This window comes from Leptodactylus fuscus, chromosome 4 (genome assembly GCF_031893055.1).
Source record: "Leptodactylus fuscus isolate aLepFus1 chromosome 4, aLepFus1.hap2, whole genome shotgun sequence".
NCBI lineage: Eukaryota > Metazoa > Chordata > Amphibia > Anura > Leptodactylidae > Leptodactylus > Leptodactylus fuscus.
Window position 1 is genome coordinate 165,338,946 of NC_134268.1, and position 24,424 is coordinate 165,363,369.

General features: G+C 44.7%; 1 protein-coding gene across 2 annotated transcripts in view; it reads left to right on the forward strand.

Annotated features, from left to right (window-relative positions):
* The window catches only part of OSBPL10 (oxysterol binding protein like 10), a 270,349-nt gene that overhangs the window by 142,468 nt on the left and 103,457 nt on the right, over positions 1-24,424 (forward strand). For both annotated transcript variants that reach the window (XM_075271327.1, XM_075271328.1), the window contains 2 exons: positions 11,896-12,103; positions 16,169-16,323. In XM_075271327.1, the coding sequence (XP_075127428.1) occupies positions 11,896-12,103; positions 16,169-16,323 (363 nt within the window). The remainder of the gene's footprint in view (positions 1-11,895; positions 12,104-16,168; positions 16,324-24,424) is intronic.

A 24,424-nucleotide genomic window follows, 5' to 3' on the forward strand; every position in this document is an offset into this window, starting at 1 on the left:
TTCTTGCTACTGCCATATAGTGCCAGTTTCTGACTGGGAATTCAAAGAATATATTGGGGTTACGTGCACCCACAATTTTTACTACTGGTATACAGTGCCATTGTCTGACTGGGAATTCAAAGAGTATATTGGGAATACAAATACCCTCATTTCTTGCTACTGCCATATAGTGCCAGTTTCTGACTGGGAATTCAAAGAATATATTGGGGTTACGTGCACCCACAATTTTTACTACTGGTATACAGTGCCATTGTCTGACTGGGAATTCAAAGAATATATTGGGGTTATAAATACCCTCATTTCTTGCTACTGCCATATAGTGCCAGTTTCTGACTGGGAATTCAAAGAATATATTGGGGTTACGTGCACCCACAATTTTTACTACTGGTATACAGTGCCATTGTCTGACTGGGAATTCAAAGAATATATTGGGGTTATAAATACCCTCATTTCTTGCTACTGCCATATAGTGCCAGTTTCTGACTGGTAATTCAAAGAATATATTGGGGTTACGTGCACCCACAATTTTTACTACTGGTATACAGTGCCATTGTCTGACTGGGAATTCAAAGAGTATATTGGGAATACAAATACCCTCATTTCTTGCTACTGCCATATAGTGCCAGTGTCTGACTGGGAATTCAAAGAATATATTGGGGTTACGTGCACCCACAATTTTTACTACTGGTATACAGTGCCATTGTCTGACTGGGAATTCAAAGAGTATATTGGGAATACAAATACCCTCATTTCTTGCTACTGCCATATAGTGCCAGTTTCTGACTGGGAATTCAAAGAATATATTGGGGTTACGTGCACCCACAATTTTTACTACTGGTATACAGTGCCATTGTCTGACTGGGAATTCAAAGAGTATATTGGGAATACAAATACCCTCATTTCTTGCTACTGCCATATAGTGCCAGTGTCTGACTGGGAATTCAAAGAATATATTGGGGTTACGTGCACCCACAATTTTTACTACTGGTATACAGTGCCAATTTCTAACTAGGAATTCAAAATGCGCAAGGCTCCCGGAAAGGGACGTGGACGAGGCCGTGGGCGAGGTCGGGGGAATGGTTCTGGGGAGCAAGGTAGCAGTGAAGCCACAGGGCGTCCCGTGCCTACTCCTGTGGGGCAGCAAGCATTGCGCCACTCCACAGTGCCAGGGTTGCTTGCCACATTAACTAAACTGCAGGGTACAAACCTTAGTAGGCCCGAGAACCAGGAACAGGTCTTGCAATGGCTGTCAGAGAACGCTTACAGCACATTGTCCAGCAGCCAGTCAGACTCTGCCTCCTCTCCTCCTATTACCCAACAGTCTTGTCTTCCTTCCTCCCAAAATTCCGAAGCTTTACAGAACAATAACCCAAACTGTCCCTGCTCCCCAGAGCTGTTCTCCGCTCCTTTCATTGTCCCTCAACCTGCCTCTCCACGTCACGATTCCACGAACCTAATAGAGGAGCATCTGTATCCAGATGCTCAAACACTAGAGTCTCCTCCATCTCCGTTCGATTTGGTGGTGGATGACCAGCAACCCACCCTCATCGACGATGATGTGACGCAGTTGCCGTCAGGGCATCCAGTTGACCGGCGCATTGTGCGGGAGGAGGAGATGAGACAGGAGTTGGAAGAGGAAGTGGTGGATGATGAGGACACTGACCCGACCTGGACAGGGGGGATGTCAAGCGGGGAAAGTAGTGTGGATGTTGAGGCAGGTGCAGCACCAAAAAGGGTAGCTAGAGGCAGAGGCAGAGGTCAGCAGCTTAGGCGAAGCCAGGCCACACCCGGAATCTCCCAAGATGTTCCAGTTCGTACCCAGCCCCGAAAAACTCCCACCTCGAGGGCACGTTTCTCGAAGGTGTGGAGTTTTTTCAAGGAATGCGCCGAGGACAGATATAGTGTTGTCTGCACAATTTGCCTCTCGAAATTGATTAGGGGCTCTGAGAAGAGCAACCTGTCCACCACTTCAATGCGCCGTCATTTGGAATCCAAGCACTGGAATCAGTGGCAGGCAGCAACGGCAGGACAAAGGCCGACTGCCGTTCACGCCACTGCCACTGCCTCTGCCTCTGCCACTGCCACTGCTGACTGTGCTGGCGATGCACTCCAGAGGACGAGCCAGGACACCACTTCATCTGCCTCCGCCACTTTGTTGACTTCTACCTCATCCTCCCCTGGTCCTGTCTTATCTCCTTCTCCTGCACCATCAAAGGCACCATCAGGCGTTTCTTTACAACAACCCACCATCTCTCAGACATTGGAGCGGCGGCAGAAATACACTGCTAACCACCCACACGCGCAAGCCTTGAACGCCAACATCGCTAAACTGCTGGCCCAGGAGATGTTGGCGTTCCGGCTTGTTGAAACTCCCGCCTTCCTGGACCTGATGGCAACTGCGGCACCTCGCTATGCCGTCCCTAGCCGTCACTACTTCTCCCGGTGTGCCGTCCCCGCCTTGCACCAGCACGTGTCACTCAACATCAGGCGGGCCCTTAGTTCCGCGCTTTGCACAAAGGTCCACTTGACCACCGACGCGTGGACAAGTGCATGCGGACAGGGACGCTACATTTCACTGACGGCACACTGGGTGAATGTAGTTGAGGCTGGGACTGCTTCCCAAACTGGCCCGGTGTACCTCGTCTCCCCGCCTAACATTCCTGGCAGGGACACGAGAAGAACACCCCCCTCCTCCTCCTCCTCCTCTACCGCCTCCTCCTCCGCCACCGCCTCCTCCTCCGCCACCGCCTCCTCCTCCGCTGTTAGATTGACCCCAGCTACGAGTTGGAAACGTTGCAGCACTGGCGTTGGTAGACGTCAGCAGGCTGTGCTGAAGCTGATCAGCTTGGGGGACAGACAGCACACTGCCTCCGAGGTGAGGGATGCCCTCCTCGATGAGACGGCAATATGGTTTGAGCCGCTGCACCTGGGCCCAGGCATGGTCGTTTGTGATAACGGCCGGAACCTGGTAGCAGCTCTGGAGCTTGCCGGACTCCAACATGTTCCATGCCTGGCCCACGTCTTCAACCTAGTGGTGCAACGTTTCCTAAAGAGCTACCCCAATGTTCCAGAGCTACTGGTGAAAGTGCGGCGCATGTGCGCCCACTTTCGCAAGTCGACAGTAGCCGCTGCTAGCTTAAAATCTCTCCAGCAACGCCTGCATGTGCCACAACACCGGCTTTTGTGCGACGTCCCCACACGCTGGAACTCAACGTTTCAGATGTTGAATAGAGTGGTTGAGCAGCAGAGACCTTTGATGGAATACCAGCTACAAAACCCTAGGGTGCCACAAAGTCAGCTGCCTCAGTTTCACATCCATGAGTGGCCATGGATGAGAGACCTTTGTGACATCCTACGGGTCTTTGAGGAGTCCACAAGGAGGGTGAGCTCTGAGGATGCGATGGTGAGCCTTACAATCCCGCTCTTGTGTGTTCTGAGAGAATCCCTGATTGACATCAGGGATAACTCAGATCACACAGAGGAGTTAGGGATAGCATCCGATCCGTCACAGCTGGAGAGTAGGTCCACACATCTGTCCGCTTCACTGCGTTTAATGGAGGAGGAGGAGGAGGAGGAGGAGGAAGAAGAGTTGTCCGATGATGTGATGGTGATACAGGAGGCTTCCGGGCAACTTCGAATCGTCCCATTGTTGCAGCGCGGATGGGTAGACATGGAGGATGAGGAGGAAATGGAGATTGAACTTTCCGGTGGGGCCAGAGGAGTCATGCCAACTAACACTGTGGCAGACATGGCTGAGTTCATGTTGGGGTGCTTTACAACCGACAAGCGTATTGTCAAAATCATGGAGGACAACCAGTACTGGATCTTTGCTATCCTTGACCCCCGGTATAAAAACAACATCTCGTCTTTTATTCCGGTAGAGGGGAGGGCCAATCGCATCAATGCTTGCCACAGGCAATTGGTGCAGAATATGATGGAGATGTTTCCAGCATGTGACGTTGGCGGCAGGGAGGGCAGTTCCTCCAGTAGGCAACCAAGTTCTCACCGGTCCACACAAACGAGGGGCACACTGTCTAAGGTCTGGGACACCTTGATGGCACCCCCTCGCCAAAGTGCCGCCACGGAGGGTCCTAGTGTCACCAGGCGTGAGAAGTATAGGCGCATGTTGCGGGAATACCTTTCCGACCACAGCCCTGTCCTCTCCGACCCCTCTGCGCCCTACACGTATTGGGTGTCGAAGTTGGACCTGTGGCTTGAACTTGCCCTATATGCCTTGGAGGTGCTGTCCTGTCCTGCCGCCAGCGTCCTATCTGAGAGGGTGTTCAGTGCAGCCGGTGGCATCATCACTGACAAGCGCACCCGTCTGTCAGCTGAGAGTGCCGACCGGCTCACTTTGATAAAAATGAACCACCACTGGGTAGAGCCGTCATTTTTGTGCCCACCTGTGTAAAGCACCCCAACATGAAACTCCATGTCTGTACTCAACCTCTCCAATTCCTCCGCATCCTCATACTCATCCACCATAAGCGTTGCACAATTCTGCTAATACTAGGCTCCCTCCACCCTGATTTCCCCCAACTCTGCTGGTTAGAGGCTCCCTCCACCATGAATTTGCCCAAACTGGGCTGTTTAGAGGCTCCCTCCACCATGAATTGGTCCAAACTGGGTTTTTTAGAGGCTCCCTCCACCATGAATTTGCCCAAACTGGGCTGTTTAGAGGCTCCCTCCACCATGAATTGGTCCAAACTGGGCTGGTTAGAGGCTCCCTCCACCATGAATTTCCCAAAACTTGGCTGTTTAGAGGCTCCCTCCACCATGAATTTGCCCAAACTGGGCTGTTTAGAGGCTCCCTCCACCATTAATTGGTCCAAACTGGGCTGGTTAGAGGCTCCCTCCACCATGAATTTGCCCAAACTGGGGTGGTTAGAGGCTCCCTCCACCATTAATTGGTCCAAACTGGGCTGGTTAGAGGCTCCCTCCACCATGAATTTCCCAAAACTTGGCTGTTTAGAGGCTCCCTCCACCATTAATTGGTCCAAACTGGGCTGGTTAGAGGCTCCCTCCACCATGAATTTGCCCAAACTGGGCTGTTTAGAGGCTCCCTCCACCATTAATTGGTCCAAACTGGGCTGGTTAGAGGCTCCCTCCACCATGAATTTGCCCAAACTGGGCTGTTTAGAGGCTCCCTCCACCATGAATTGGTCCAAACTGGGGTGGTTAGAGGCTCCCTCCACCATGAATTGGTCCAAACTGGGGTGGTTAGAGGCTCCCTCCACCATTAATTGGTCCAAACTGGGCTGGTTAGAGGCTCCCTCCACAATTAATTGGTCCAAACTGGGCTAATTAGAGGCTCCCTCCACCATGAATTGGTCCAAACTGGGTTTTTTAGAGGCTCCCTCCACCATGAATTTGCCCAAACTGGGCTGTTTAGAGGCTCCCTCCACCATGAATTGGTCCAAACTGGGCTGGTTAGAGGCTCCCTCCACCATGAATTGGTCCAAACTGGGGTGGTTAGAGGCTCCCTCCACCATTAATTGGTCCAAACTGGGCTGGTTAGAGGCTCCCTCCACCATTAATTGGTCCAAACTGGGCTGGTTAGAGGCTCCCTCCACCATGAATTTGCCCAAACTGGGGTGGTTAGAGGCTCCCTCCACCATTAATTGGTCCAAACTGGGCTGGTTAGAGGCTCCCTCCACAATTAATTGGTCCAAACTGGGCTAATTAGAGGCTCCCTCCACCATGAATTGGTCCAAACTGGGTTTTTTAGAGGCTCCCTCCACCATGAATTTGCCCAAACTGGGCTGTTTAGAGGCTCCCTCCACCATGAATTGGTCCAAACTGGGCTGGTTAGAGGCTCCCTCCACCATGAATTTCCCAAAACTTGGCTGTTTAGAGGCTCCCTCCACCATTAATTGGTCCAAACTGGGCTGGTTAGAGGCTCCCTCCACCATTAATTGGTCCAAACTGGGCTGGTTAGAGGCTCCCTCCACCATTAATTGGTCCAAACTGGGCTGGTTAGAGGCTCCCTCCACCATGAATTTCCCAAAACTTGGCTGTTTAGAGGCTCCCTCCACCATTAATTGGTCCAAACTGGGCTGGTTAGAGGCTCCCTCCACCATGAATTTGCCCAAACTGGGCTGTTTAGAGGCTCCCTCCACCATGAATTGGTCCAAACTGGGTTTTTTAGAGGCTCCCTCCACCATTAATTGGTCCAAACTGGGCTGGTTAGAGGCTCCCTCCACAATTAATTGGTCCAAACTGGGCTAATTAGAGGCTCCCTCCACCATGAATTGGTCCAAACTGGGTTTTTTAGAGGCTCCCTCCACCATGAATTTGCCCAAACTGGGCTGTTTAGAGGCTCCCTCCACCATGAATTGGTCCAAACTGGGCTGGTTAGAGGCTCCCTCCACCATGAATTGGTCCAAACTGGGGTGGTTAGAGGCTCCCTCCACCATTAATTGGTCCAAACTGGGCTGGTTAGAGGCTCCCTCCACCATTAATTGGTCCAAACTGGGCTGGTTAGAGGCTCCCTCCACCATGAATTTGCCCAAACTGGGGTGGTTAGAGGCTCCCTCCACCATTAATTGGTCCAAACTGGGCTGGTTAGAGGCTCCCTCCACAATTAATTGGTCCAAACTGGGCTAATTAGAGGCTCCCTCCACCATGAATTGGTCCAAACTGGGTTTTTTAGAGGCTCCCTCCACCATGAATTTGCCCAAACTGGGCTGTTTAGAGGCTCCCTCCACCATGAATTGGTCCAAACTGGGCTGGTTAGAGGCTCCCTCCACCATGAATTTCCCAAAACTTGGCTGTTTAGAGGCTCCCTCCACCATGAATTTGCCCAAACTGGGCTGTTTAGAGGCTCCCTCCACCATTAATTGGTCCAAACTGGGCTGGTTAGAGGCTCCCTCCACCATGAATTTGCCCAAACTGGGGTGGTTAGAGGCTCCCTCCACCATTAATTGGTCCAAACTGGGCTGGTTAGAGGCTCCCTCCACCATGAATTTCCCAAAACTTGGCTGTTTAGAGGCTCCCTCCACCATTAATTGGTCCAAACTGGGCTGGTTAGAGGCTCCCTCCACCATGAATTTGCCCAAACTGGGCTGTTTAGAGGCTCCCTCCACCATTAATTGGTCCAAACTGGGCTGGTTAGAGGCTCCCTCCACCATGAATTTGCCCAAACTGGGCTGTTTAGAGGCTCCCTCCACCATGAATTGGTCCAAACTGGGGTGGTTAGAGGCTCCCTCCACCATGAATTGGTCCAAACTGGGGTGGTTAGAGGCTCCCTCCACCATTAATTGGTCCAAACTGGGCTGGTTAGAGGCTCCCTCCACAATTAATTGGTCCAAACTGGGCTAATTAGAGGCTCCCTCCACCATGAATTGGTCCAAACTGGGTTTTTTAGAGGCTCCCTCCACCATTAATTGGTCCAAACTGGGCTGGTTAGAGGCTCCCTCCACAATTAATTGGTCCAAACTGGGCTAATTAGAGGCTCCCTCCACCATGAATTGGTCCAAACTGGGTTTTTTAGAGGCTCCCTCCACCATGAATTTGCCCAAACTGGGCTGTTTAGAGGCTCCCTCCACCATTAATTGGTCCAAACTTGGCTGTTTAGAGGCTCCCTCCACCATGAATTTGCCCAAACTGGGCTGTTTAGAGGCTCCCTCCACCATTAATTGGTCCAAACTGGGCTGGTTAGAGGCTCCCTCCACCATGAATTTGCCCAAACTGGGGTGGTTAGAGGCTCCCTCCACCATTAATTGGTCCAAACTGGGCTGGTTAGAGGCTCCCTCCACCATTAATTGGTCCAAACTGGGCTGGTTAGAGGCTCCCTCCACCATGAATTTGCCCAAACTGGGCTGTTTAGAGGCTCCCTCCACCATGAATTGGTCCAAACTGGGCTGGTTAGAGGCTCCCTCCACCATGAATTTCCCAAAACTTGGCTGTTTAGAGGCTCCCTCCACCATTAATTGGTCCAAACTGGGCTGGTTAGAGGCTCCCTCCACCATGAATTGGTCCAAACTGGGGTTTTTAGAGGCTCCCTCCACCATGAATTGGTCCAAACTGGGGTTTTTAGAGTCTCCCTCCACCATGAATTGGTCCAAACTGGGGTTTTTAGAGTCTCCCTCCACCATGAATTGGTCCAAACTGGGGTTTTTAGAGGCTCCCTCCACCATGAATTTGCCCAAACTCTGCTGGTTAGAGGCTCAATCCACCCTGATTTTCAAAACAAATGTTGGTGCCAACCTCAACTTACTACAAGGGCCAAATTCACTGCTGGTGACAAGCTCTCCTCACTGCAAGTGCCAAATACACATGTTTCAAGGTGTTTTCCTACTGTCAGAGAGGTGGTATTGAGTGTGTAAAGTGTGTAGTTGTTAGGCTGTGATGTTGGGGTAATAGAGGGTCTTTGGTGTGTTAGATGCCCCCAGACATGCTTCCCCTGCTGTCCCAGTGTCATTCCAGAGGTGTTGGCATCATTTCCTGGGGTGTCATAGTGGACTTGGTGACCCTCCAGACACGGATTTGGGTTTCCCCCTTAACGAGTATCTGTTCCCCATAGACTATAATGGGGTTCGAAACCCGTTCGAACACACGAACATTGAGCGGCTGTTCGAATCGAATTTCGAACCTCGAACATTTTAGTGTTCGCTCATCTCTAATGTCTACCATTGTGTAGCATCCCCTCTTGAGGTCACAGCCATGTCCCTATCCCAACTTTTTTTGAGATATTGCGGCCATCATTTTTTTTTTTTTTAATGAAATGGAAGAAATCTTTTAGCTTTCAACTTCAGATCTGTGCTCTGTGTTCTATTGTGAATGAAATGTGGTCATATGAGATTTCCAAATCATTCCGTTATTTGTTTTCTTTACATTTTACGCAGCGTCCTGACTTTGTTGGAATTGGAGTTGTATAAAGATATATTGCTAAATCCATTACAAGCAAAATAAAGACTGATTTTTCTGTTGGTTTGGCAATTACACTGCATGTCCAAATGTCCTCCTAAATGGAGTCTGGTATTGTTGTACATGCAGTTCTATTTGCAGGCAGTGTATTATAGAGCAGGGATCGGCAACCTTTGGCACTCAAGCTGTTGTGTAACTACACTTCCCAGCATGCATACTTGCTCTGCTATTGTCAGAGCGATCACTTAAGTGACTGCTGGGCATTATAGTTTTGCAATGACTTGGTACTGAAGGATGCTGTTATACAGTAAGAGTAGCTGAGCAAAGTGATAGATATATATATATATATATATATATATATATATATATATAGGAAGGGATTCAAGATACCTTTTATTTATTCTTCCCCTATTTTTTACCTTTGTAAACTTTTCAAAAACCTAAATAAAAGTTTATTTAAAAAAAAAAAAAAAAAGAAAAAAGGGGGTAGATTGTCAATCGCTGGGTAGGAGAAGTGAGAAGAGATTTCAATTAATAAAATAAAAGTTTTACTGAATCTTTTCCCACAATACGGTATACAGTCTGCACAATTCCTACCGCTCTATCACATGCTGTGTGCAGACAGACAAACTATTCAGTATGAAAGGCTCTCTTTATAGGAATTATCCAGCCTCTCACAAAGTAGAACATGCTAAATAAATACAAACTAGCTCGGATTCTCCATGTGGGCTGTAACCTGTTATTTTCTCATAGAATAATATAAGGTAACCGCCCACTTGGCGAATCCGAGCTAGTTTACATAAAATCTTCCAGGGGCCAAATCTTTTGACTGGGAGGATGGATGTAAAAATAAATATAAATAAATAAATTGTTCAGGAAAATGGCAATAATCAAATGATGTATATTTTGCATGATGCATATTTGCATATGGTGCATAAGTATTTAGAATTTCTGCTCGGTGACAGGTCCTCTTAAATTGATGGGCATCAATTTTAGATTGATGGGGCTAACTTCTGGCACCCGAGCGTATATACTGTTTCTCTGGAGTAGCACAAGCTACAGCGCTCACGCTCCATACTTTTAACAGCAGCCTATTATGGTAGAGTTTAGCTATTATCTCCAAATTAGGGATCTCACATTGTTTTCTGTGAACATCCAATTCTTTTGGGAGAAAAGGAAAAAAATTCTGTCAGAGAAGACAATGAACACAAGAATTTATAGTATGTGCGAAGTCCTATCTCAGAACTCAAAGCAATACTTTAGATTGAATCACTTTAAGCAGCCCCTGCAGCCTATATTATGCCCCAAAGTGGCACAATAGACTGTGGGGCATAATAGAGCTTGCAGGGGGGCCGCTGTGGGGCATAATAGAGGTTACAGGGGCCACAGTGGACCCTTCAAGCTCTATTATGCCGCACATTTGCACAGCCATGAACTATTATTATACTCGGGGGGTCTTTTCAGAAACCCAAGTATAATAATAGGAGTCCCAGGTGAGATGAGGGAACATAATAAACACTGTTACTTACCTCTCCTGGATCCGATGTTAATCCTAGCAGGCTTTGGGCCAATATGGTAATGTCCCAGACGTCACGTGGTCTAGGATATTACCATTTAGGCCCAAAGCCTGTGCTAGCAGTACCATACAGGCCCAAAGTCTCCCCTGGGGCTCCGATTATTATACTGATCTGAAAAGACCCCTGAGTATAATAATAGCAGTAGTGGGATCGCGGCCTGGGCCCGGGCCTATTCACTACCGCCTGCCGCGGCCTATAATACAAAGGGAAGCAGGGGCAGCAGTGAACTGGTCCGGGGAGGTTGGTAAATAGGCCGCTACCTGCTGGGGATACTCCAGTAGGTAGCGGTCTATTGTAAAACAACAAAAACCTGTTATTTTACTTACCAACCTCGCGCTGCTGCCGCCTCCTCTTCTCCTGGCAGTAAGACGTCTGCATCTCAGCGTAGGCAGCGTGATGACGCCACCTGCGCTGAGACACAGACATCTAGACCCGCGCAGGAGAGCTGCAGCTCTCCTGCATTAGTATAGAGAAAAAAAAGTAAAAAAAACCCAAAAATCGTCCATTCTGTCCCTCCCTTCCTCTGTGGGCTCCCTTAATATCAATGGGAGTGCTGCAGATCGCATAAGGCTGGGTTCACACCAGTGCTTAACTCAGTTTGGGGTTTCTGTCCCTGAACTCATTTAAAAATGCAAAGCACAAAGCGCTACATGTAGTGCTTTTCTCTCAGTATTTTTTGCCCTTTTCAGGCAGAAACCCAGTGGACCTGTTATAGTCTATGGGGTCCGTGGGTTTCCGTGGGTAACTTCTTTAAGTGGATTAGGTTTCCATTCACCCGAATGCAGGTGTGCACCTAGCATAAGATAGATCTCTCTCATTGAAGTGAATGGGTTGCTAGTGCATCTGTATTCACTGCTGCTGCATTCATGGGGGTAAAACATTAATGGGGGTGTCAGTGGTCGGCCCGCCACCAATTAGCAATATATCCTTTATTCTATGGATAGGGGATAAATAGTATTTGTGGCATAACCTATTTAATGTGTTATGTTTGTTCTTTCTGTGCATTTAAATATTATTCAAGACAGTGACTGACAGCTGTCTCTTTATGCATAGTCCTACATGGAGGGCTGTCCATCACTGACTGTACTCACCCATAACTACATGACTGTTTCTAAGTGTAGAAAGAGCAAATATAAATGACAAGTTCTGCAGATGAGGAAATTCATTTTAATCTTCTGAAATTTTCAGCAAACAATGAATGTTAATTTTGTGATGTCCATTCTTTGTCAGTGTAGGTTTAATACAATGTAATTGCTGTAATTATAAAGAATTCCTAATATTATTATTCTTTGTACAGGTAGTGTTATGGCGGGTAGCCATATTGTATCGTAGCTATGATTTTGCAGCCAGGCAGATTTATAAAGATATTTTAGGACTGCATATATGTTTTGGAATTGTGATTCTCCATATTTTATAGATTCATTTCTAATATATCCATTTATTATTGTAGGTGATGGCTGAGGTGGAGGGGCAGCAGAAGAATCTGGTACATGCCATTGAATCCCTATCAGGCTCTGGTCCTCTGTCTGCATTGGACCAGGATTTACTTCTCCTGAAAGCTACCTCAGCCGCCACCCTCAGCTGCCTTGGTGAATGCCTCCACTTACTACAGCAGAGTGTATATCAAGCCGGACAAAACAATAAGCCTGTGATGTCAGGTGAGGCGTTCTAACACTTGGTGAAAGTGAAGATGTTTTAGAATAAAATAATAGCATGCCTTTTAAAAACCATAAATACATACATACTGTATTGTGAGTTAAACATAATTTAAATTTTTATACAATTAAACTTAGAACTTTTTGCAAATAAAAATGATTACATTTTTTTTTTACAACTGTAAAGATATTTTGTAATCATCTTAGTGGTGATAGTCCGTTGCCTTGGCCAAATGAATGCAAGAACTTTCTAGTTCTGAGTCTGGTCAAAAATCATGCCATAGTTTGTTATTGTAGCCGGGGTATCAGGCAAGGGCACTGCATGCACAAGAAGATAACCAGGCCCCAATAACTAAATCATGATTGGGTTGCGAGAAGTGCCAGATGATAGAAAGTTTTTGCATTAATTGTTGAATTCGTATCAAGACAGCAGATTTTCAACATTTAGAAGTTTAGAGAAAATCTTTAAAGGGATTCTGTCATTTTTGTAGTTTTAAAGAGGACCTTTCACCACTTTTGGGCATATGCAGTGTTATATACTGCCAGAAAGCCGACAGTGCGCTGAGTTCAGCGCACTGTCGGCTTTCCCGATCTGTGCCCGGTGTAAAGAGCTTACGGTGCCGGTACCGTAGTGCTCTATGGTCAGAAGGGCGTTTCTGACCATTAGCCAGAGACGTCCTTCTGCCTCGCGGCGCCTATCGCGCTGTGCTGTGGAGCGGGGAGGAACTCCCCCCTCCCGCTCCTGATAATGCTCGTCTATGGACGAGTACTGCGAGCAGATGGAGGGGGGCGTTCCTCCCCGCTCCACAGCACAGCGCGATTGGCGCCGCGAGGCAGAAGGACGTCTCTGGCTAATGGTCAGAAACGCCCTTCTGACCATAGAGCACTACGGTACCGGCACCGTAAGCTCTTTACACCGGGCACAGAGCGGGAAAGCCGACAGTGCGCTGAACTCAGCGCACTGTCGGCTTTCTGGCAGTATATAACACTGCATGTGCCCAAAAGTGGTGAAAGGTCCTCTTTAACGGACACCACGTAGGAATAGCCTTTATACCCTTATTTCCACTCTTCTCACAGCCGTTTTCTTGTTATTCCTGGTTTTTTGTTTATGCAAATGAAGCTGAGGGCGTTCCTTCTGTGCTCAGAGCACAGCTTCATCAGCAACACCGCCTATGTGTATTTTCAGCATGCCCCCTGCTACTTTTTTCCGGCTTCTTCGCACATCAGGAGCCGACGTTTTCATTTTTGGAATCGAAATTCCACGCATGCCCAGTCAGATCTGCCTCTTCGGGTTTGGGCAGAGCCAAAAACGCATGCTCTGCCTGCCATCTTGATTCGATAACTACGCAAGTGTACTGTGGAGGCGCACTACACTCATGTAGTTCTCTGGAGTATTCTCAGTACTCCATAGAACTACACAGGCGCAGTACTCTTGTGTAGTATTCTCATGCATACTTTTATACTGCTCTGTGGTTGCCCTCAGTTTTTATACTTGCCCCAGTGATCAGCTGTTCTGTATGAGAAAGCCACCTTAGGCCAGACATCTCCCCTGCAGCTGAGGTGTAGCGTTACATAGTGACTCTCTGTTCCGGCTCATAAAGTGCGTCTTAATCAGGGGACCACCTACTGTACGGTTGGGTCCACAAATACTTGGAAAGTGATACAATCTTCATGATTTGGGTTCTGCATGACACCACATTGGATTTGAAATGAAACAAATGAGATGCAATTGAAGTATATGCTTTCTGGTACACTGCAGGGGGTGGAACAAAAATGTCCTGTGAAATGTTTAGGAATTGCAGCCATTTTTCTACAAAACCTCCTCATTTCAAGGACTCAGAAGTAATTGGACAAATTAATATTACCATAAATAAAATGTTCATTTTTAATACTTTGTAGAGAATCCTTTGCAGTCAATGACTGGTGATGTCCATGGGTTCCAGACTTCAGGCAAATGCTGAGTGTTTTCTCCTTTGTGATGCTTTTCCAGATCTTTACGAGTATAACAACTGCCTTCAGTTGTTGCTTGTTTGTGGGTCTTACTGCCTTAAGTTTTCTGTCAAGCAAGTGAAAGACATGCTCAATTGGGTTGGGATCTGGTGAATGACCCTACCATTGCAGAATATATGCCTTAAAAAACTTCTGGATTGCTCTTGTATTATGTCTAGGGTAATTGTCCATCTGTTCTGTGAAGCACCATCAGCCTTGCTGCATTTGGATGAATCTGAGCAGAAAGTCTATCCCTGTGCACTTCAGAATTCATCCGGCTGCTTCTGTCACATCATCAATAAACACTAGTGACCCAGTGCCATTGAAAGCCATTTATGCCTAGGCCATCCCACTGCCTCCAGCATGTTTTACAGGGGATTTGTTGTGCTTTGGTCCTGAGCCGTTCCAAGCCTTCAGCATACTTTTTTTTCTTCCCATGATTGTAGTACAGGTGGATCTTAGTTTAATCTGCCAAAGACCTGGACTGTTGCAGAACTGGACTGACTTCCTTAGATTTTTTTTTGCTAATTTTAATCTGTCCTTTCTATTTTTGAGGCTAAATCTTGGTGAACCCCTGTATTTGCTCTCATGAAAGTCTTCTCTTTATGGTAGACTTCAATACTGATACACTTACTTCCCAGAGAATGTTCTTCACTTGAGTGGATGTTGTGAAGGGGTTTTTCTTCACCATGGAAAGGATTCTGTGATTATTCATCACTGTTGTCTTCTGTGGATATCCAGGCCATTTTGAGTTCTCAAACTTACCAGTGTTTTTTTATTTTATTTTTCCAGAATAGATCAAACTTTTGGTTTGTCCACTCTTAAAATTTCCGCTCTCTCTGATAGATTTCTTCTTTTTTTCAACCTGATGATGGTCTGTTTCACTCCCATTGAGAGCTCCTTTGACTGCATGTTGTGGGTTCACAGCAACAGCTTCCAAATGCAAATACAACTCCACACCTTTTACCAGTTTAATAAATGGTGGATTATTGAGGAAATAGCCTATGCAGCCCATTAAATAGCTTTTGAGATAATTGGCCAATTACTTTTCGTCCCTTGAAAAAGAGGCAGCTACATATTACAGAGCTGTGATTCCTAAACCCTTCCTCCAACTAGGATGTGAATACCTTTTAAAGTCTGCACTTTAAGCCCATATTATATAACTGTACCTTCAATATTTGTTGGTAAGCAAACCCATTTAAAGTATATACCTCCAGTTGCTGAAATTCTTTCCATGTCATTTACATATCACCCATTAGATGAGAATTCCACTGATTTCAGGAATAAATCCTCATTAACTTTTGGCTCAAAGTTTTTTTTCTACATTTCCTTTGATGTTTAATGGAGCCAACATACTTTTAAGTCTGATCAGGAGCTCAGAAATTATTTGTAAGTTAGTACTAACAGTTAGTTTATTTTCCCTCCTCTGATCTTAGGCTACATGCATGCGACTGTATCAGTAAAAATGGCATTATGTGTCATCTGTAGTTTTTACTGACCCATACATTGAAAATGAATTGACAGAGCTGCAAGTAAGAACAGATACAGAACCTGCTTCATAATTTGCAGAACTTCAATTTGTCCTGGGCACACAGCAACAAAAACTAGGGATTCGTACTTTTATCCGCAATTGTGGCTAAAAAGTATGGTCATGTGCACGAGCATCACACTGCCATGGTGACTTATTCGCACAGAGCTATCAGTAGGTCTATGGCATGTGGGAGGAAACTGGAGTACTTGGAGGAAACCCCCTTCACAAGGAAGGATTCGAACCTAGAACTTCAACGCTGCAAGGCATCAGTGCTAACCCCTGAGCTACCATGCTGCTCATACACATTAGCAGCGCCTACAGGGAATTTGACGAAGTCTGAAACATACCTTATACCTTAAATGGTACTAACTTACATATCACTTTTGAGCTGCTAACTTGAAGAAATGTGTTGTCCATATCCAAACTTTTTGAGTATTAGTGGTACTCCATATCAGAGGTATCAGTATCATGCTGAAAATTGTCAACTTGTAATGTTATATAGCTATTCCTTAAATATGCAACAAATATGTATTTTTTTATATTTTCAGAAAGCATCCTTGGATGGCATGGACCAAAGTCACATTCTACAGAAAATCTCAAAAATGGAAGTTATAGCTCTCTGCCAACTGCTACTGTCAACCTCACATGGCCAATACTGCCAAGCATGCCTAAAGACTATCAAATACTAGATCACAGTATTGAGGTAAGCTCGTGACTATTGGCATGTATAAAGGGATCTGTGCATTTTGGAACTATAAAAAAGTATAACACTTTGCAATGTTATTACTTTCCTGCAACACAAAGGATAGAAAGGTTAAATAACAATGTATTCCATAGCTCTGCAGTGAATCATTCGCACATTTATGATAAAATATGCATTTTAGATGCAGTTGATTATCATCGTATTTTAAAATAGGAACACGGGGGCTGAGCGCTGACCTCAGGTAATTGACCTGCCACGTCCGTGTCACGCTTTCTGCATCCCGAATAGCTGATTACAGAGGAGAATAGTGTTTTGTGAAATGTCTGGCTGATAGCAATATAATCCTTTCCATTTTAAATAGCACAAATCACTTTAATGCGACGGAAAGCAATGCAGATGAGGCCTCTTTACTCTCCTGCGTTTGCTGTCGTGTTTTCTACATAAATGTACCTGTGTGAATTGAACGCATGTGTATCTTACAAGTAGAGCTCTAACATTGCTGTGCAGTAGGTGAAGGTACACACTTCAAAGCTTTGTTTTTGTTTTTTTTTTCTAAATATGTCACAAATTCTGAGCTGATTCATTGTTAATATATCCTTATAGGAATTATTAGTTTTTTCCTGATTTCCAACTCAACTAAATTGCATGCAAAGGATAGATTTATTAATTTTTTCTAGTATTTATACATCACTAGTAGAAGGACCCGACTTCGCACGGGTATATTTCATTTTTTTGTTTGTGTAGTCACCCCATAAGAATTGGCCAGTTTTGGATAGGTCTATTTTGTCGCTATTGTCTGTGACATACATTGTCAGATTGAATACTAGCTTGGGTCTGCTGAGAGTCTTCATTAGCTCAAGCAGCAGCCATGTGTTTTGCTGCAGGAATCTTGCATCCAACTGCAGTTTTCTTTTTTGGAGGTATGAGTAGTTTAAAAATGTTTCAGTTTCTAAGAATGCTGAAATCCAGTATGGCAGACCAGTATAGGTCAGGTCATTGTTTGGGAATACTGTATCTCAGGAACCGTATGTCCTAGAGAGCGAATACCCGGTCTAAAACTTTCCAGGACACCTGATGTACCTGTGTACCAAATTTGGTGAAGATCAGTTCAGTCATTTGGTTGTGCATAAAGAACAGACAGAAAGAAACTCATATATATATATATATATATATATATATATATATATATATATATATATATAATGAAATACGCCAGATTTTCATGGTGGCTAATAACAAATGACAAGTCTGTTAGAATGTCTATAATGCTCTTTCTGCATCTTTTGTCCCAATAGTATTGGAGTGTATAACGGCCATCAACCTGTGCATATGTATCAGCAATAGTCCTGTTTAATTGATGCTGCCAGAAGCAAGATGGAGACGAAAGAAGAAAATGGCAGACCTAGGTTAAAGGAACCTAGGTTAAAGGGCTTCTGAAGAGACATTGCGTCTTTCCTGGAGGTTCTATTGATAGGGAATCCCCTTGGTGCTGCTGTCATGACTAACTACAGCATCTAAGGGGTTAACAAGATTGTGGGTTTCACAGATGGGTATCTGCTGTATCATACAGTTGATAACCTCTAGTGGTGGCACCCAGGCAGCTCCTAATCAGATGCCATACTCAGGCTGAATACGCTCTTCTAAATGTGGCAAGCAGCCACTGCTTAGGATGGCTACTCTCATCCTTGTTCACTTAGTAATATTACATGTAGTGCAAAGCATGTTCAGTATTTTTAAGCAAACTAAACCGGAATTCTGGAACATTTTGATTAATCTCTCTATGATGTTCAATAGTGGTTTCCTTCTGCCACTAGCGAGAACTTAGAAACTTGGTGGATAAAATGCACATTATGCTGTAACGCTCTAGAACCTCCTATAGTAGTTTAGGCAGAAAATGTCATTGTTTATAGACCCCTCCCCATTCTTTACTTGCCTATTTTAGTAACTACTGGTGGTTTCCCATAAAATAATAATTCTGGATCATCTTTTCTCCTAACTCTGCATTGTGCTGTTACTCTGATATTCGTCCTGGACATTTCTAAATAAATTAACCCTTGGGTGTTACTATTCCGTTTGTTAGGCATGTGTCCCTGCATAGTCTGCACTGTCAGCACCGAATGGACAGAGGTACAGTGCTGGACAATAATATTAATAGCTGATCTTGTTCACATCTTTATAACTGCAGCAGCTTTGACGTACAAAGTGCTGTCCTAAGAAGTAAAATACTGTGCAGGCCCGACAGAACATACTATATGTATAATTATACATTGTAATTATCTTTATGCACTCAGAACACATAATTGTATTAACGTTGCTTTTTGCTTTTTTATAACCTTGTTTCACACTTGAGGCGAGGTTGAAATCTCTAAATAAGCCATGTATTCTTAATTAAAATGCAGAAAAAAATCTCGTTCTAGGTTTAATTTAGCAAAATATGGCTTTGTTATATTATCCATTTCTCAGTTAAGACGTAATTATCTTTCTTATATATGGAGGATTTTAGATGTATTAGGGACAGATTTAATATTCTCAACATTGCTAATTTCTACTGTTACTTTTTTAAGGGAGATAAAAGGAATTTTAAAAGAAATGTCTCCTTGAATTTTGTAACACGATGTCATATTGTGCACACGACAGAGCTATAGCCATGGAACCTTATGGTGGCACATGGGTTCCTGTGGCAGCAGATACTTGATGTGCCACTCTACATTGCTAACATGTTTCTTTGAGTAAATGGTACGTTCCACATGAAACAACAAATGGATACATTTCACATGATGTTACCAGTTGTGGTTGGTTCCCTACATGCTCCGAACCTTTCCAACCAGTATCTATTTTGCGGGACCTTGGATTTGCCCATTTGTATGACACACCCAATTGTCAATTTATTCATACATTTGCAGGTGGAATATCCGAGGAACATCTCAAGATAGAATTCTAAGGAAAGATCTTGAAAATTGTTATATCATGGGGAATATTTCCTATTTACGGACACACATTAGGAGAGTTATATGGTCATCTTTGAAAAAATGTTTCCTTTCGTAAAAGTAATGTTTCTAGGGGCCTTACCTCTGTAATATGCCATATGATATAGAAATCAATGAATGCAATGTGAGGGATTCAGATATACATTGGGGCCCCTCTGTGTGTCATGTTAAGTGGTCCAATCTGGTTTGGGGACAGCCCTGATTAAGATCAATTACGAAGATTATTCAACTCAATGCAGAAGTGGTGCCTCAAGCCTTTGTGGATCATCAGTATAAGGTGCACACATTATAGATATTATAAGTCTTTTTTAGGGTCTGCTAATGGATATCAAAGAGGAGGAACCAAGCAGTGACATTTTAACATTATATAAATTTTTTATAGCCTTATTTGCTTTCAGTGTGACGCCCTAGAAATGACTAGAAGGCCAAATGTAATTATACAAGACATTAGGGAAACATTCTTCTGGATAACTTCTGGATTAAACTGCACAGAATTTGTTGTCTGTTATTAGTACATTGCTTTGGAGCCTCAATGAAGCTTGTTTCCAAAGGAGAATTTTGTAATTTTTGGACATATAATGCTCACTCTGCAATAGTCTATTTGCTTAATTTGTTTTATCCCAGCTCTGTTGAATCTATACATATTGAATATGTATATAATATGCATACATTTACTAAAGAGGCCCTTTCAACACCTCCAACTCCAGATGTATTGTTAATAGGTGCCACTCCATGGGTGGGTGGTTTTGGGCCACATAAGGAGGCATGATTTTTTATACTGTTTAACTCTAATTGGACCCTGTCGGAGAACTCAGAATAACACTCCTTTGCTTACTCTTGCTTGACCACCCACCATAGAGAGCCTAAATTGCATATCAGGTGCAATGCTAACTGTACTGATTGCTCAGGAATGGTGGGGACCAGAGAAAAAAATTCCAAATGCACTGAAATCAGGTTCTCTTTAAAAGCACTTTATCATGTGATCACCAGTCAGACTACCCGATCAGAGTTTCTCACTTTTGTGGTTTACTTTCTGTGAACTACAGGATTACATCATAACTTACTACTTGGTATCACAGTATGTCTCCCCACACACAGTACTGCTGAAAATATCTGCATATATAGGAGCAGTATATTGTAGCTAAAGCTACAAAATCATTAACTGTACAATTTCTTTCTATTTAATTTTTTCTATTACCTGTTTGTGTTTTGTTTACAATGTTCAATGTATGTCTATGGGATGCAGCTTCACACTGCTCTCCCCTGCTTACTGCTTGTAAGAGCTGACAGGGAGAAACCTATTACATGCAAGAGGCAGCAGTGACAATATAAAGCAGCATCACATAGGATACACTGAGACTCTGCATTGTAAGTAAGGGGACAAAAGCTTTACATTACTTCTATTACTTTCTGCCCTTACAGTAAAGTAAGTGGGAATAGACTGTGCAAATCTAGAGGCATGATGGGAAACGTAGGCTGTAGAGATGAGCGAACAGTGTTCTATCGAACACATGTTCGATCAGATATCAGGCTGTTCGATGTGTTCAATTCGAATCGAACATCACGTGGCAAACTCCAAAAAAATTCGATTCCCCTCCCACCTTCCCTGGTGCTTTTTTTGCACCAATAACAGCGCAGGGGAGGTGGGACAGGAACTATGACAACGGGGGCATTGAAAAAAATCGGAAAAAGTCATTGGCTGCCGAAATCAGGTGACCTCCATTTTAGACGAATAGTGGATTTCAAATCCGGGTCATATGAGAATGTGAACTTTGTGACTAAGAGACAGGGATAGCTGTACAGGCAGGGATAGCTAGGGATAACCTTTATTTAGGTAGGAATGTTATTAAAAATAACTTTTTGGGGCTCTATCAGGTGTGTAATTGTGATTTTTGTGAGATAAACTTTTTCCCATAGGAATGCATTGGCCAGCGCTGATTGGCCAGAGTACGGAATTGGACCAATCAGCGCTGGCTCTGCTGGAGGAGGCAGAGTCTAAGATCGCTCCACACCAGTCTCCATTCTGGTCCGACCTTAGACTCCGCCTCCTCCAGCAGAGCCAGCGCTGATTGGTCCAATTCCGTACTCTGGCCAATCAGCGCTGGCCAATGCATTCTATTAGCATGATGAAGTAGAGCTGAATGTGTGTGCTTAGCTCAACTATGCCGGTGGAGTAGTTGAGCTAAGCACACACATTCAGCTCTGCTTCATCAGGCTAATAGAATGCATTGGCCAATCAGCGTGTGCCAATGCATTCTATTAGCGTGAGCTGAGTGTGCACAAGGGTTCTAGTGCACCCTCGGCTCTGCTACATCTGATGAGCTGACCGGCACATGGTGTAGTTGAGCAGAACTGGCTCAACACTGCTGAGTCTCTGCATACCCATAGGAATGCATTGGCCAGCCTTCGGCCAATCAGTGCTGGCTCTGCCGGAGGAGGCGGAGTCTAAGGTCGGACCTGAATGGAGACTGGTGTGGAGCGATCTTAGACTCCGCCTCCTCCAGCAGAGCCAGCGCTGATTGGTCGAATTCCGTACTCTGGCTAATCAGCGCTGGCCAATGCATTCTATTAGCCTGATGAAGTAGAGCTGAATGTGTGTGCTTAGCTCAACTACGCCGGTGGCGTAGTTGAGCTAAGCACACACATTCAGCTCTGCTTCATCAGGCTAATAGAATGCATTGGTCAATCAGCGCTGGCCAATGCATTCTATTAGCGTGAGCTGAGTGTGCACAAGGGTTCTAGTGCACCCTCGGCTCTGCTACATCTGATGGGCTGACCGGCACACGGTGTAGTTGAGCAGAACTGGCTCAACACTGCTGAGTCTCTGCATACCCATAGGAATGCATTGGCCAGCCTTCGGCCAATCAGCGTTGGCTCTGCCGGAGGAGGCGGAGTCTAAGGTCGGACCTGAATGGAGACTGGTGTGGAGCGATCTTAGACTTCGCCTCCTCCAGCAGAGCCAGCGCTGATTGGTCGAATTCTGTACTCTGGCCAATCAGCGCTGTCCAATGCATTCCTATGGGAAAAAGTTAGCTTACGAAAATCGCAAGCTGACAGGGATTTCCATGAAATAAAGTGACTTTTATGCCCCAGACATGCTTCCCCTGCTGTCCCAGTGTCATTTCAGGGTGTTGGTATCATTTCCTGGGGTGTCATAGTGGACTTGGTGACCCTCCTGCGACGGATTTGGGTTTCCCCCTTAACGAGTATATGTTCCCCATAGACTATAATGGGGTTCGAAACCCGTTCAAACACTTGAACAGTGAGCGGCTGTTTGAATCGAATTTCGAACCTCGAACATTTTAGTGTTCGCTCATCTCTAGTAGGCTGCATTAAAGGAGTTATGTCACAAAAATTACTAGTTTTATTCTGATGTCTTTATTATGTAGCTGCACTTCATTGTTAAATGTTGTTCACATGTTAATTTAAAGTGGCGGAGGCAACATAACATCAGGAAAAAAAGGCGCTCATGCCTCATAAATGAAGTGCAGGGTAGACCACAAAAAGGAACAATTTAAGCCATAAAAAGATGCAAGTAGAACGGGTGGTAGACCCATTCTCAATATCAGTGGTGGTCTAAGTGGTTAGTATCTCTCCAATCAGAAATGTATTCTCTATCCTGTTGACAGGATAAATAATTTTAAGGGAATCCTATCAGACAAAATAAACAAAACCAATACATACAAGGTGTATGCACTGCTACGGTATTCTTTAATAATAGCTCATGCTGCACTATATCAACCACGTGAAGCAATGTGTCCTAAGACTATATGAAGGAAGCCACATGTAAGAAGGACTGCAATGTGTTAGAATTAGCATTTCAACATAGGAAGAATTTCTAAGAGTAAGTCAATGAAACCATGGTATTTATTTACCCAAGGCCCTTTACATCAGGAATATATGAAATACAGAATAAAAATTCTTTATGCATCTTAAACTTCATATTATATTTTATTGATTACATTCGAGAATTAGCTGAGTATGTTGTAAATAATTAATTGTTATCTTAGCATATCACAGGACAAAATTAAAGGGGTTATAATCTTATATCAAGGTACCAATAAGGGATGTCATATTCATTGGGGAGTTGCAAACTCTGAGACCCCCATCAAGCATGAGGTCAGAGGTCCCTTGTACCACTAAATGAATGGAGTGTCTGGGTTTATGTTCCATCATATACTTATATCTCCTGCAGTTGCTGTTTAAAATGAATTTCTGTCTGAGTTATACAGTACGCGGAGTAAATAGAAAGATGAATTGAAGACAAGTATTCCTAGGTCTTGCTAAAGAATAATCTAAGTGGTCTTTATTTTCTGACTTTCTGAAAGCAATGTAAATATGCATATCTCACAATAGTAAAACACTTGCAGTATCTGAGTAGTATGGAGTGTGGGCCATAAAAGACTGCCTGATGACTGTTCCGTATTACGCGGTAAGTGACTAGACAGACTTTTGTCAGGCTTTATTAACTTCTTATTCAGAACTGTTTATAAAGATGAAGCTATAAAGCAGAGGTGTTTTATTACTTCCATCCATAGACTGAAACCATGAAGCCAGGAATTAAAGGGACTACAACCTCTTTCTGCTAGGTGAAGGATTTGTCCAAACAAATTATATATACAGTGGCGTAACTACCGCCATAGCAGCAGAGGCAGCTGCCACAGGGCCCGGGACATTAGGGGCCTGGTGACAGCCGCTACCGCTGCTATCATGGTACTCGGGGGTCTTTTCGTACCCCCGAGTATAATGATTGGCGGACCGGGAGAGGTAAGAAACATAAAAAACACTGTTACCTCTCCACGATCCTGCCTCCTTCCTGACGTCCTTTCTGACGTCTCTGACGTCACATGAACCCAGCCTGCATCGCGGATCATGTGACGTCCGACGTCATAGAAGAAGGACGGCAGTGAAGAAGACAGTGTAGGAGCCGGGGGACAGGTAAGAAACAGTGTTTTTTTATGTTTTTATTCCCCCGGGTCTCCGGTTATTATACTCTGGGGACTTATTGTTTATGGGTGTCCACAGTGGAGCATACTACTGAGAGCAGGGGTCACTATGGGGGATAATACTGTGTGCAGGGGCCACTATTGGGGATAATACTGTGTGCAGGAGCC